Source organism: Hippocampus bargibanti, linkage group LG22 (assembly GCF_051943395.1).
Source record: "Hippocampus bargibanti isolate YZ-2025 linkage group LG22, ASM5194339v1, whole genome shotgun sequence".
NCBI classification, from domain to species: domain Eukaryota; kingdom Metazoa; phylum Chordata; class Actinopteri; order Syngnathiformes; family Syngnathidae; genus Hippocampus; species Hippocampus bargibanti.
Window position 1 is genome coordinate 3,345,531 of NC_142755.1, and position 12,828 is coordinate 3,358,358.

Below are 12,828 nucleotides of genomic sequence, written 5' to 3' on the forward strand. Positions count from 1 at the left end.
TTGCTTCCCACTAATTTCATTTTCTTCCAAGCGCTTTTTTGAGTGCATGATTTCCCGTCTCGTTTTCCGCTTTGCCATTGGCCTTGTGCTTAGGATGACGAGGCCCTGTGCCGGTGTAGCTCCGGCTCCCCCTCAGTGTCCTCGCTGCTCGTGTTACTGCCGCCACTGTTCGTGTGCTTAGTTCGTCATTTCTGCCGGGTTTTTTTCACCCAAAATCATACACCTTATCCGCTTTTTCCACTATTTTTGGAGGTTGATGTTTTGTGTCGCTCCGCACCTGTCACCAGCACGCTCGTTCCGCCGGCATCTGTTTCCACTTCCCTCGCCTTTCCCCGCTGATGTTTTCTCCATCTTCTTGCCCGCCTGGCTTTGAACTAGCATGTTTTTCCATGTATTGTAATCCTTCCATGCACTTTGTTGCATTGGAGCAATTGCCAGCGCTCACCCATTTGCATGAATCAAAATCTGTACGTATCCCTCAAACAAAATCAGCTAACGTCGCTAACCCAGCGCTAACCATGCGCCCCATGTCGGAACTCCAGGAGGAGGACCCTGATTGTGGCGGAGCATCCGGCTTGAGTCCATCATTCTGGCTCACCTTGGCCCTTCCGTTGTTCTTTCACTGGGTACTATGCGGCTCCGGACTTCGTCCCGTCCCGCCATGACCTGCCCCCCCCCCCCCCTTCTTTTCGTCCCACCACCGTTTCTCTACCAGCATGCCTCCGGAATGACAAACGAGAAGAACTTGACAATTTTGGCCCGAAGAGCCCTCGGATGGTCCTGACCCAAAGAGGACTTTTGTTTTCCTCTAGTGGGGCTGCCTTATTGGACTTTTTAATTCAAAACTGCCAGAAGCTAGCAAGCGCTTTGTTTCCAATCCAGTGGTCTGCTTGTTAGTTTAAAGCAAGAAAAAAAAAGTCGCCATGGTCCGCCTCGGCCGGGGTGCAGCTAATTTTTATTTCTTCTTTTTTTTCGGACGGGGTTTGGATTCTTCCCCACTCCCAACCACTGCCTCTGGAACTTGTTTACTTTGTGCTCTTCGTCCAAACCGAATCGTCAGCCTCCTTCCGTCCGGAATTGTTGGATGGAAAACTGCCATGCGTACCGCGTCAACCAATCAGTATGACCCGGACTGAAAACTCTCTAGTGCCATTGATGTGATTCCGATGCTAGCTTGTTTATTGGAACTATTTATTGGAGGTTCCAGACTACTATATCTGCACTTTGTGCATAACGGCTACTGAAGTCTGCTTTATCATCCTTTCTTTGCTTACGACTTTGCAGGAATGACAACAAATCGGATGCAAATGTAGCTTTTTATTTATTATGGTTGTCTTGCGCTCAAGGTCCGATTTTACGATGGTTTTTTTTTGCCTTCTATTTCTTCTGCTTCAATGTCAAAAAAACGTCACTTTCGCATTGGTTGTACGTTATAATTCAGGCGCTTTCGATGGAACTCACAACGTGGTTGTGATTTAGTAACAAGGGGAGAAAAAAACAAAAAATAACAAGTGCCATAACCAATTCATCTCCTTTCCCGAACCAAGTATGCAAATTGACGTCAGCCCTTACTGCCTTTTTTTTCCTCTCTGAGGAGACAGCATCCAGTCTTTTTTCTTTTTGCGTTACAATTTACCATCCCACTTTTTAGCATCGACTGAGTGGTATCGATACCGTGAATATATAAATAAATGCAATTAAAATAAAGTTAACAGTGCAAAAATACAATGCTGTCGCCTCGGGAAATGAAGTGTCTCGGAAATTCCGTACAGGTCGCATAAATCGTACGGATTGCTATGCGGTTGTGTTATGTGTGTGTCGTGTGTTAGCAACGAGCCCGCCAAGGGCTGTTTATATTATTTTATTTATTTTTATAAGACTGTCCACGGGTATTTTAAAAATTGTGTTTCACAGCAGTAGCAGTCAGTCCACATGATATTTTGTCGGACACTTTATCAACAATCGGGAAAAAAAGGTATGTGATACATTTTCTGAAAGATCTGTCTAAATAAAGTTAGTGACATAAAACTGACAAAGAAATGCAGTTTTTAAAATACTGTCAATCATGTGGATATCAATAATCTTAGGCTCCCACGAGTCCCCAACCTTTTTTGCGCCACAGACCGGTTTAATGTCAGACAATATTTTCACGGACCGGCGGATAAATACAACAAAATAAAATGACACGACAGGCATGGAAACTGTTTTTTTTTTCTCTCTTTTAAATATAATAGTAAACGTGAATCCATTGTGTATTTTTATACAACTGTATTAGCAGAGTCCTGGTAACATTGCGCCAACAACAACATATGTAACATTGTCTCTTCCCCCTTAACGCTATATGGTCACCATGGTAATGTTTAAACGTACCTTCAAAATAAGATACACCACATTTTTCAAAATAAAATATAGTTCGGACTCAGATAATAAATAAAACGGAAATTATGTAACTTATTTAGTCTTTCTGCACCGCCCGGTACCGGTCCGCGGCCCGGGGTTTGGGGACCTCTGCTTTAACAGGTTACACGTAAGTTAAAAAAAAAAGTACAAAACCAAAGTTCCGATAGCAATTTGTGTTCATCATCCATGTGCAAATATTCAAAATAAAATTGGATGGTAACGATCCGCTGCCTGTATGGAGTCCCCCCGCCCCTTCTCTTCCCTCAATAGATCACGACTGCCCTAGTTATTGATGGTCGGCCGACGTCTACCACAATGCCAATTTGCTTACCAAAGACCCCATAAATTAACGTCGGGGGTCACCTCGGGCTAGCCGATCGAGCTGCGATGGATGCTAATCGTTAGTGACGTCCACTTGGCACGAGACTGCAGCTGTGCAACCCCCACCCAAAAAAAAGTGTCAGTTTACGGTTTTATGACGCACGTTAAAAATGGAGCGTAGAAAAAAAATACAATCAGCGGGGACATTTTAAAAATGGCCAATTACCACCTTTTATAATGAAATAGTAGCCATTTTTTTGTTGGTCTTGGTAGCACCTGGTGAACGATCGCTTGGAGACCAATCATTGTGATTCAACATATTATACAAAAACATTTTTGGTGACAGAACAGAGTTCTACTACCTTTGTCCGTCTTCTCCGAAACATTTATAGTCCGTAGACAAAATATTAGTTTGACTCTTAGCAAGAAAAAAATTACAATACTATTATTATTAATGGCCATTCCTGACGATTGCTAGTGTGACATCATGTGTATACTTTACAGTGTTTATATGCAATGGGGGATGGGGATATAATCGGTTTTAGGTTTTTAACTCATTCACTGCCAGATGATGTGCAAAAAATGTGTCCACTCCAGTGCCAGGGTTTTTGTCATTTTCACTCAAATTGCTGGACCCACAGAATATTGAGCTTTAGGACGACATAAACATTCAATACAGTGTTAGAACCTTAAACGCTCTTTTTTTTCATCAAAAAAATAATAAAAAATAAATTAAACAAATGTTAATTCCTAAATTATATGGGTCTAGAGTTATATAAGCTTGAAATGGGGATGGATGTACAAAATACAATACAATCCATACTTATTGGGTTATACAGTGCTTTAACAACAGATGACGCTGTAACAAAGCGCTAACATGGACAAAAGGCAAATGCTGCAGGTACAAAAAAAACATTGCAGGAGGTCTGACCAGCACTTTATTGACACCCCCAGCATGAAAAAAACAAAACCCGAACAAATTTGGCAATGGTGTTACATGTCACACTTTTCAATTTCCAAATAAATTCGGAAATGCCAGTGAATGAGTTAATTTCCTCATGTTTGCTGTGTTTTTTGAATTTGACGTCAAACTTGACCAAATGCAAGTTGCGCCTGGCCCACCCTCCGATCGAGCCCCATAATGAAGATTGAAGATTTACTGCCCCCCCCCCCCCCCTCCACTTTTTTTCCCTTCCTTCCACGCTTCTCTTGGACGTATTTTCTAACTTTTCCTCAAGTGTTAGTCCTCGTCTTTCGCGGATGAGTTGCGATGTCAACAGCACATGCTGTATTTCCTGCCCAGGGGTTGGGGGGGGGGGGGGGCAAGCGAGGGTCGCGGCTCTGGATTTTGCGTCTGGCAAACACAGACTCCTTGCTCGGTTTACGCCGAGAGGTTGCCGGCGTTGTGTTTGGGTTTGTTATCCCAAGTCGGCCTCTGATTGATATCTGGCCCGGCGTCCCGCAGGGAACGTCTCCTTCAGTGAATTTGAAAGGTTGATTATGTAAGCGATTGCGTGAGCCGCGCTCTCATTATGAGCGCCGTGTTTATTTTTGCATGCTGCGTAATCGTTCCATCAGTCTAAACAGATTTTTTACACGCGTGACAGAAAGACTCGGACTAAACCGAATAGCTTGTATCAGGACCTGTATGGTATTCATCATCCAGATTCCGATCACTTTCAGGGTGTGCAATGTGAACAGAATTTAGATTAGAATCATTTTTGTGTAGTTGGAGACGTTTGAAATTTGGCTCTGAATGATAATCTTGATTGACATTTAGTACCTTTTTGTAACATGAGGTTCAAAACAGGATTACATTTGGTTTGTATAGTTTCCCTCCCTTTCAAATCAGAATCAGAATCATCTTTATTGCCAAGTATGTAGAACACACAAGGAATTTGTTTCCGGTAGAACACGCTGCACTAGTATCGTCGTCAAAAAAAAACTGCTAAGTGGCACTATACAGTTCCATTTTGGCTACTGTTGAATTTGCTGCTGTAGACTGCAAATTTTCCCATTGTGGGACTATTAAAGGCTTTCTGATTCTGATTCCTTTTGAACCAATGTCAATCTTAAACAGGATTATTCTTTTTTTTTTATTAAGCTGCAATTAATTTGATGTGTTGTCAAAACCAAAATCAGAATCAGAATCAGAATCAGAATACCTTTATTCGTCCCGCAATGGGGAAATTTGCAGTCCACAGCAGCAATTGAAGAGGGATGGGGTTGGGGTGGGAGTGAAAGGATAGAAAACAAGATATTCTAAGCATAACAAAATAAAAATGTCAACTGTATACTGTGCAAATGTAGATGTGCAAAAACCGTTCTATAAACAAGACTGTACATAGTGCAGAATCAAGAAATGCATTTAGATATAAAAGATAATTTACTTGGTTTTAAGCGGATTTAAGAAATTTTGATTGGATTGGATTCGCCTTTATAGTCTTGCAATGGAGGGAGATTTACATTTCACAGCAGCAAAGTTATGAAAGTAAGAGGAAAGGAAAGGAAATATAGGAAAAAAACATACAGGAGCTGCTGTAAAGTCAGCCACTCTCACGGCGCCATCTTGAAGTCATAACAAAAACGACAAAAAACTAAATAAAAGAGTCAATATTAAGCACCTTTTTGCACCCTCTTTGTTGTATGAAGCAGTTCTAGATGAAAGAGGAAGATACTCAAAGCGTCATTTTCACCAGTGGATCAGGGACGTCATGGTGGAATGTGCACGTCTGCTACAAGGTAAAAGTTGAAAGCAAAAGTGAAGCTCTAGCATCCATTGAGATTGTCTTACATCTCCTGTCTCACGTACAGTAAATCTGCTTCAATTCCAAGCTGCGACAATTTCAGATACTGAACAAATCGAAGCTGTGAAAATCCTGCCCATTACAGGCGCAAAAAAAAACACACAATCACCCCAGAGGTGTCCAACAATGACAGTCAAATGGCACCAACATCCCTCCTAATCAAAAACAGTGCTGCCATATTTTTGATCCACTTCTTGACAATTTGGTTTAGATTTAGTTTTGTTGCGTTCGTTCGCCGTTCTGACCAAGTGCTTATCTTTAGATCCTGGTGTCCGGGTCATTTGTATGGTAAAAAATAAAAAAATACAAATACAAATCATTGCTCAAAAATTTGGCTTTAGTTTGAACCCTTTTGGTGTGACCTTCAGACAAATTGCACTTTAATTGCCGTTCAGATTCCAAAATGATTCATCTGGCTCATTTTTTTTCTGATGCCAGAAATGGAGTATGCAGCCAAAATAATACATTTCATGATTTGTCTTAGCTGTATTGCTTTCATTTTTTTTCCTTACCAACAACAAAAAAGATTATCCCGCTATTGTTCCGCCTTGTCAAAAGTTGCTATTGTGTAATGAGCTTAGTGAGAACACATCGCTTCAGGCGTTTCATTGGCTCCCCCTCAAAAGGCACTCACAAGTAGGGTAATAAATATCTCGTGATAGTCTCGCGCCCCGAGGGGGTTATCCCGCCCCCCTTTTTTTAGCGCTCCAAGCCGACATTACTTTGTTTATGAATATGTTTTATCGCCGTAACACGCTCACTCAAAAAAAAGGTCCGACCATGTCATGCATCCCCTTTATCTTTTTCTTTCCATCTCGCGTTATCAGGTTTCCACGAACGGTCGCCGGAGTGGACCAAAAGTAAACGTTTTGGCATTCCAGGTACCCCCCTGAGCCCCCCGTGAACTTGTCGAACAAACTGCTGTCAAATGTCACTCAAACTGATTCAGCATCTGTGGGTTGATTCTCATCAAGATTTTGCTATTTTCCACAGAGAAGTTGAAGCTTCGTGTGGAGTCTTTGGTGGTGTTTATGCACACGTGGAAGGTCCCTTGGGATTTTACTTTGGTATCTGTCACAATCATGATCAAAAGCACAATTTGTATCTTAACCCATTAATGTCGAGCGTGTTCATATGAACACATATAAATTCATTTTAAAATCTAATGTTTCTTGCCATATTCATTATTGTTAGTTATGGATAATTATGTACTCCGTTTGAACCTATTTGATACTCTGTTTTGATTTTATTATTATTATTATTATTTTTAATGAATTTATCTGTGTTCATATGAACGCGCTCTGCGTAAATGGGTTACGTCTCAGGTTTAACACTCCGGTCCAACAGAGGGCGCAATCAATGCCTTAGTTGGCATTTAACGGCCTTTTTTTTAAAGGATCCTCCCAAAAATCAGGACAATATTTTAATAATAATAATAATAATAATAATAATAATAATAATAATAATAATAATAATAATAATAATAATAATACATTTCATTTATAAGCACCTTTCAAATCTCTCAAGGACACTTAACAGTCACAGGATATTTTTTATGTGGGTGAGCGTGTGGGTTCTTGTGTGATAAATTAAGGTTTGCTTTTAAGAGAATCTTAGGCCGCAATCTGAACAGGCAAAAGGTTTCTCACCAGTGTTGTTGTGTAATTCACACCAATTCAGATGCGCCATAACAGGACCCAAATAATAATCCTTATGAACTGAATTATCATAAAATAAAATAAAAAGTTTTGAGAATCATTCATCAAAAGCGCCGACAAATACACATTCACACAAAATTTCCCATGTTTACCGTAAATGCCCCTGTCCTTTTGTTTCAAAGTGTTTCAGAGTTGCAGATGTGCTACGATAGCAAAATCATCAACTAGCCTAACCATCTCTTGACACGACACCTGTACTGCTGCAACAAAAAGGTACAATTAACCACTAGCTCATCAACTTTTATGTCTTTAATGACTGGAGAGATGAACATAAACTGACTCACTTGGAAGCCAATCAACCCACCGGCATGCCGGTTAGACCAAGTCATTATTCCTGAATTCATTGGAATCCATTTTACTCGCCGCCCGGGTGTAGGTGGTGCATTGTCGACGGCAAGGTCAAACGTTGCCCTCCCCGTGTAATTTGCCCGCAGATGAAACCCGACTCGGTTGCGAGGCGCCGGCGCAAGCCAGCATTTCAAAGCTGCAGGAAATCTATTAGCACCTGGCGGGACTCCCCTGGTCCGCCCCCGATGTGGACGTTCACCTCCCAGTGCACCACCCTGGTCCATAAAAGCACGCAAGACCGCCGCACTCCTGCTGCGACACTAAAGCCGATGGATTCAATGTTGTGCGCGAACACGTGGTGCTAGTTAGCGACGAACAAGCTGCCAGACAAGCAGCTGCTACGCTAATAGTTGCATGTACAGTAGGCGGCGGTTCAGCGCTGACTTTGGGTCGGATCATCCTAGAGACCACGCCAGTGCCCCCATGACTGTTTTTATCTCACAAAAGCCAACAAAAACATGCACCCCGACCCCAAAAAATAGAGGAATCCATCTTTTTTTTATGAGCTAGCCGGCGGCGTATTTGCTTAAGCGCTGGATTTCACGTCAACAATCCTCAGGGCAACTTTTTTTGTTTTTTGCAGTCCGCTCTGCCAAACTTCCTTCAAAGTCCATTTGTCTTATTTTGTTCTCAGAGTATTCCCGACTTGTCACTGCCTTGAGAAAAATCCCCCCCACGCCTCCACGCCACCCCTGCACTTGATTGAGTCTGGCAAGGCAGGGGGTCATGGGCAGTTTACTCCGGCCCTCGTGTTGCCTGACATCTCTGGACTCATTGGGAGATAAAGTACGTGTTCACTCATGTATCCGTCTTTTCAGGAAGTGAACTTTGTTGCTGGCTTTTGAAGCGGTTAAAAGAAGAGTAAATCTTGATCTGGTTTGTGTTCGCAGACGCGGGGTCGTTCGTGTTTAGGATGGGTCGAGCTGCTTTAGCTTGACATCGTAGCCAGGTGAGTTTCTTTTCCCTTGCCCACCCTTTTGGAAAAGTAATCAAAATTGAGTTAGGATGAATGGAGTCTGCGATGCGTATGTGGAAAGGTCGCGACTTGGAATTGAAGCGGATTTACGTAGGACTAGGACTGGAGATGTGAAACAGTCTTTTTTTCGTCAATGGATAATAATAATAATACATTTCATTTATAAGCGCCTTTCAAAACTCCCAAGGTCACTTTACAGTCACAGCTTAAGTTTTCTTTCTGTGGGTGAGCAATGGCAGCCACACGCGCCAGCGTTCACTTAACGCAGAAGTAACTCAAATAGATAGAAAGCTCGCTAACTAGCTAGCTAATTGCTAGCTATCCAGCTAGATGCTACAGCTTCAGTGTTTGCTTTCACCATTTAGCTCTTAGCAGACGCGCACATTCCATCATGATGTCTCTGATCTATTGGTGAAAAGGAGGCTTTGATCCTCTCCTATTCACCCAGAACTGCTTCATATAACTGTCTGTGTCTTTTAGTTATTTTTATGTTCTTTTGACTTCAAGATGGCGCCGCGAGATTGCCTGCCTTTACAGCAGCTCCTGTATTTTGTTTTTCTACTTCTTCCTTTCCTTTCCTCTTACTTTCATCACTTTGCTGCTGTTAAATTTACATTTCTTTACTGCAAGACTCATAAAGGCTAATCCAATCTAATCCATTAACTGCGATAAACGGGGGATTACTGTATTTTTTTTGGGTGTCGAGGGTGCACTTTTGTCCCACGCAGGTCATTTCGATTTTTCCGTCTAATGTACGTCCAAACGTTGCAAAACCCACAAAATCATCCCTCAACTCCGCTCTCCTCTTCTCACGGGGCCTGTAAAATACAAGTAGAACCCCGAAGCGGAGGTCTTGGCATCCACCGTCGAATTCTAGACCCCCTCCACCCCCCAGAGGCCTGTCCCAGGCCCGATAGCTTCCTAGACCAACTTTGGCCAACATGTTGCACGCATGACTTGTTATTCGGTGCATTCCTTGACGGCCGCATTTCTCGCCGTCGTTTTATCTCACCCCAACAAGCTTTTTATTGAAATCCCAGACCGAGGGCAGAGATCACCTGGCTCTCATACTCCTCTCTTGTCCAAACATGGATTTACACTATCAGGAAACTTCATGACGGACTTTGGATGAGCGACTAACGCCTCCCGGAGGACGTTGCCGTAACATATACAGTAAAGGTTTGTTTGTGGAGGATTTATATGTGATTTGTCAGAACGGCGGTCTGTTTACAGGTGATTGAACTGGACTAAAATGCAAAGGGAGCGCATAAAAATAAAAAATAAATAAAATAAGTGAGGCGTTTTGGGCGGTCGCCGGTCACATTTTGCCGCCTCACCAGCTCGCTCGTGCGACTTAATTGGATTTATGCGCCGGGAATGTTTTCCAAAGACGCACTTGTAAAATACGTCCACATCTGTTGCCCATTAGCGCTGGACATAACACACAACAGAGAGAGAAAAACCCACCATCTCACCCCCCCCCCCCCCCCCCCCCCCCCTCAATAGCCCCCCTACGCCTTGATTCATTGGAGCGCGGCTCGCCTTTTTTATTACGCCGCAGGAACAACGCCGCTCGGGCCTTATCTCCTTGCGGTTTGTCCCGCGACCGCTCCAGCTCGTTCTTGATCTCTCTACCTGCGCTCACAATGCGGAAAAAAGTAAAAAAATTGCAACTTCCATTTTCCTTCCATTCAATTTCTTTTCCATCTGCATCTCCGCGTTCGGTGTGCAACCCCCCACCCTCCTAAAAAAAACCCCGTCCCGCCGCTCCGCCCAGACAGTCGTTTGTCTCAGTCAACAGGACTTCCATCTCCTCCAAGATGGCTCCCCAAGGCCGGGGATGTCCGTCCTCCTGTTTCATCCTTTTTCCGCGGGCATCGAGAGAACCTTTAGCAATGGAGGTCTGACCCCCCCGGCCCCTTCATCTGTCATCTGCAATGGGAAAAAAGACACCCTTCTAATTGGGGGAGGGGGGGAGGCGGTTGTTATTGTAGTGTTGGGCGGGTCAAAGGTGAAAAAGGGGAGATCACACCGGTGATTAGCCTTCTTCATGTGTGAGAGTACAAGGCAAACTGATCAAGTGTGTATGTGTGTGTATGGGAAGGGGGGGTAGTCAGGGGAGGGGGGTTAGTTGGCGGCCAGCTGGGGTGTAAAATAATTAGACGAGTAAAAATCCCGCTTCGGTGCCATTAAGACTAACACCAAGGGGTCAAATGTGGGGAGTCTATCATCTGAGGAAAATGGATTCCAACCGGTGACACTTGGTATCTTTGTTTTGTCTCCTGAAGGCTTTTAATTGTTAAGTGTGTATGGGGGGGTGATGGGGGGGCTTCTGTGGATTATCAGACTAACAGGTCATCTATCTCAGGTTGTTCCTGCAAAATCCGGAGTCTCACCCAGCTCATCAGCATCAACCTCTGAGAAGCCCAATCGTGGTCATTGAATCAGGTATGTTGGAAGAGGGCAAAGACTTTGGCACCCCCGTCCCAACCCTCCAAACCCCCAAAACTGCCCAGCGTCCCCCCCTCCTATTTGCTTCTCACTGGGAATAATCAACCCAAAATCCAAATGAGGATAAGGATCTTAAAAAGTGTCGCTCGGGGTGACGGCAAATTAGAAACAAAGTCATCTAAGGGGAGTTTGTTAGCCAAAACGGACTTTGTTAGCCTGTCGTTTAACCCGATCAAGTACATTTTGGAATGACTGACGGTTTGGATATGGGGGATGGATGTGGGAGAGGGGGGTGAGCAGGACCACAATCAGTGGAAGCTAATACTCCCTTTGCTTTGGTGTGTTTCAAAAGAATCACCCCCACCCCACCCCCCTATGGACGCGTAACTCATTCACTGCCATTCACAAATTTATTCGGGAATTGAAAATATGACAGATCGCCATTCACAAATAGTTTATGCTTGGGCGCTGATAAAGAATTGTTCAGCCCTCTGGCAATGTTTTTTTTCCACAAGGGTGCAGCATTTGTTTTTTTATCATGTTAGCGCTTTGTTACAACTTAAACTGTTGCTAAACCGCTATATAAACCAATCTGTGTGTATTGCATTGTGTTTTGCACATCTGCCCCCATTTCAATATCATATAACTCCAGACCTATATAACTTGCGAATTAACTTTTTTTTACATGAAAGAAGAGAGTCTAAAGTTTCTAATGCTACATTGAATATTTATGTAGTCCTAAAACATAATATTCTGTAGGTCCTGGATTTCAAGTGACAATGACAAAAACCCTGGCACTGGAGTGAACACATTATTGCACATATGTGGCAGTGAATGAGTTCATCAAGCATCAAGACAACATACCTACCTGAGATCCCTGGCGGTAGGGGGGATTTGCAGTTCAAAGCGTTGGCACGCACGCCCAAAAACTGTCAAATTGCTTTTTTTTTTTTTTTTTTTTTTTTTTTTTTTTTAGAGGCAAGGGGCGTGTGTCTGGATTTCATCTTGAGCTTGATTGACAGGTGTGATGTGAGCATGCCTCTACACCTGCTGATACTTTTCCAACACACGTGCTTACCAAAAAAAAGCCAAAATGACCCGCACACACGGCCTAATGAGCTCGAACTCGGACGTCTGGCGTTTACCTACACCTGCTTCACCCAAAAAACACTTTGCTACTATTATTAGCCCACCAGGTTGCCCACTTGGGACATTTTTAGACACTTTCAACCTTTGTTTTGTTTCTACTGTACTTCCGGGATGTTATTTACATTGTCGTTCTAATCGCGCAAAAGTAGGTAAAAAAAAAAAAAAAAAACTTAGAACCATGATTGATTGGAAGTGAAAGTTACCTTTTTTTAGCACTTCCTGCTTATGTGCTTCGGTACCTGAAGGCGTTTTACAACTGGCTGAGGATGTCGGTGTGTTGTGCCAAGTGATCTTTGGCACGGGCCCGCTTAGAATCCCATCTGTTTTTTTCACCGCAGCCAAAGTGAGGCAACCGGGACGAATGCATGCGGGATCCTGCTCTTACAATTATCTTTTTTTTTTTTTTGGGGGGGGGGTCCAAGCACTTAGATCTACATCCCGCGATGTACTGTACAGTATGTCAAAAAGTAGCACTAGCGGATTCATTTGTGTTTTGATCTGACTAGTTGCTTGTAAATCAGCAAACATAGCAAACCCTAAAAGGTTTCATCGAGCCATCCATCACATATGCACCTCCATAACTCAAACTGCAGCATATATTCTAAGAATTCCTTTCTTTAACCGAAATCCATCAAGCGCTCTCATGCGTGTTAAAAGC

The 12,828-nt window shown here is 43.1% G+C and overlaps 1 protein-coding gene and 1 long non-coding RNA gene across 2 annotated transcripts in view; both read left to right on the forward strand.

The window, feature by feature from the left end:
* LOC148881643 (voltage-dependent calcium channel subunit alpha-2/delta-1-like) overlaps nt 1–3,822 on the forward strand; it is a 42,732-nt gene extending 38,910 nt beyond the window's left edge. The window contains exon 38 of the mRNA XM_088988727.1: nt 543–3,822. Coding sequence (XP_088844853.1) covers nt 543–665 — 123 coding nt within the window. The 3' untranslated portion in view covers nt 666–3,822. The remainder of the gene's footprint in view (nt 1–542) is intronic.
* Nucleotides 3,823–8,309: 4,487 nt separating this feature from the next.
* On the forward strand, nt 8,310–11,020 carry LOC148881644 (uncharacterized). Its single transcript, XR_016113662.1, has 3 exons — nt 8,310–8,380; nt 8,485–8,543; nt 10,939–11,020. It is a non-coding gene; the product is annotated as an uncharacterized LOC148881644 (long non-coding RNA).
* Nucleotides 11,021–12,828: the final 1,808 nt, after the last annotated feature.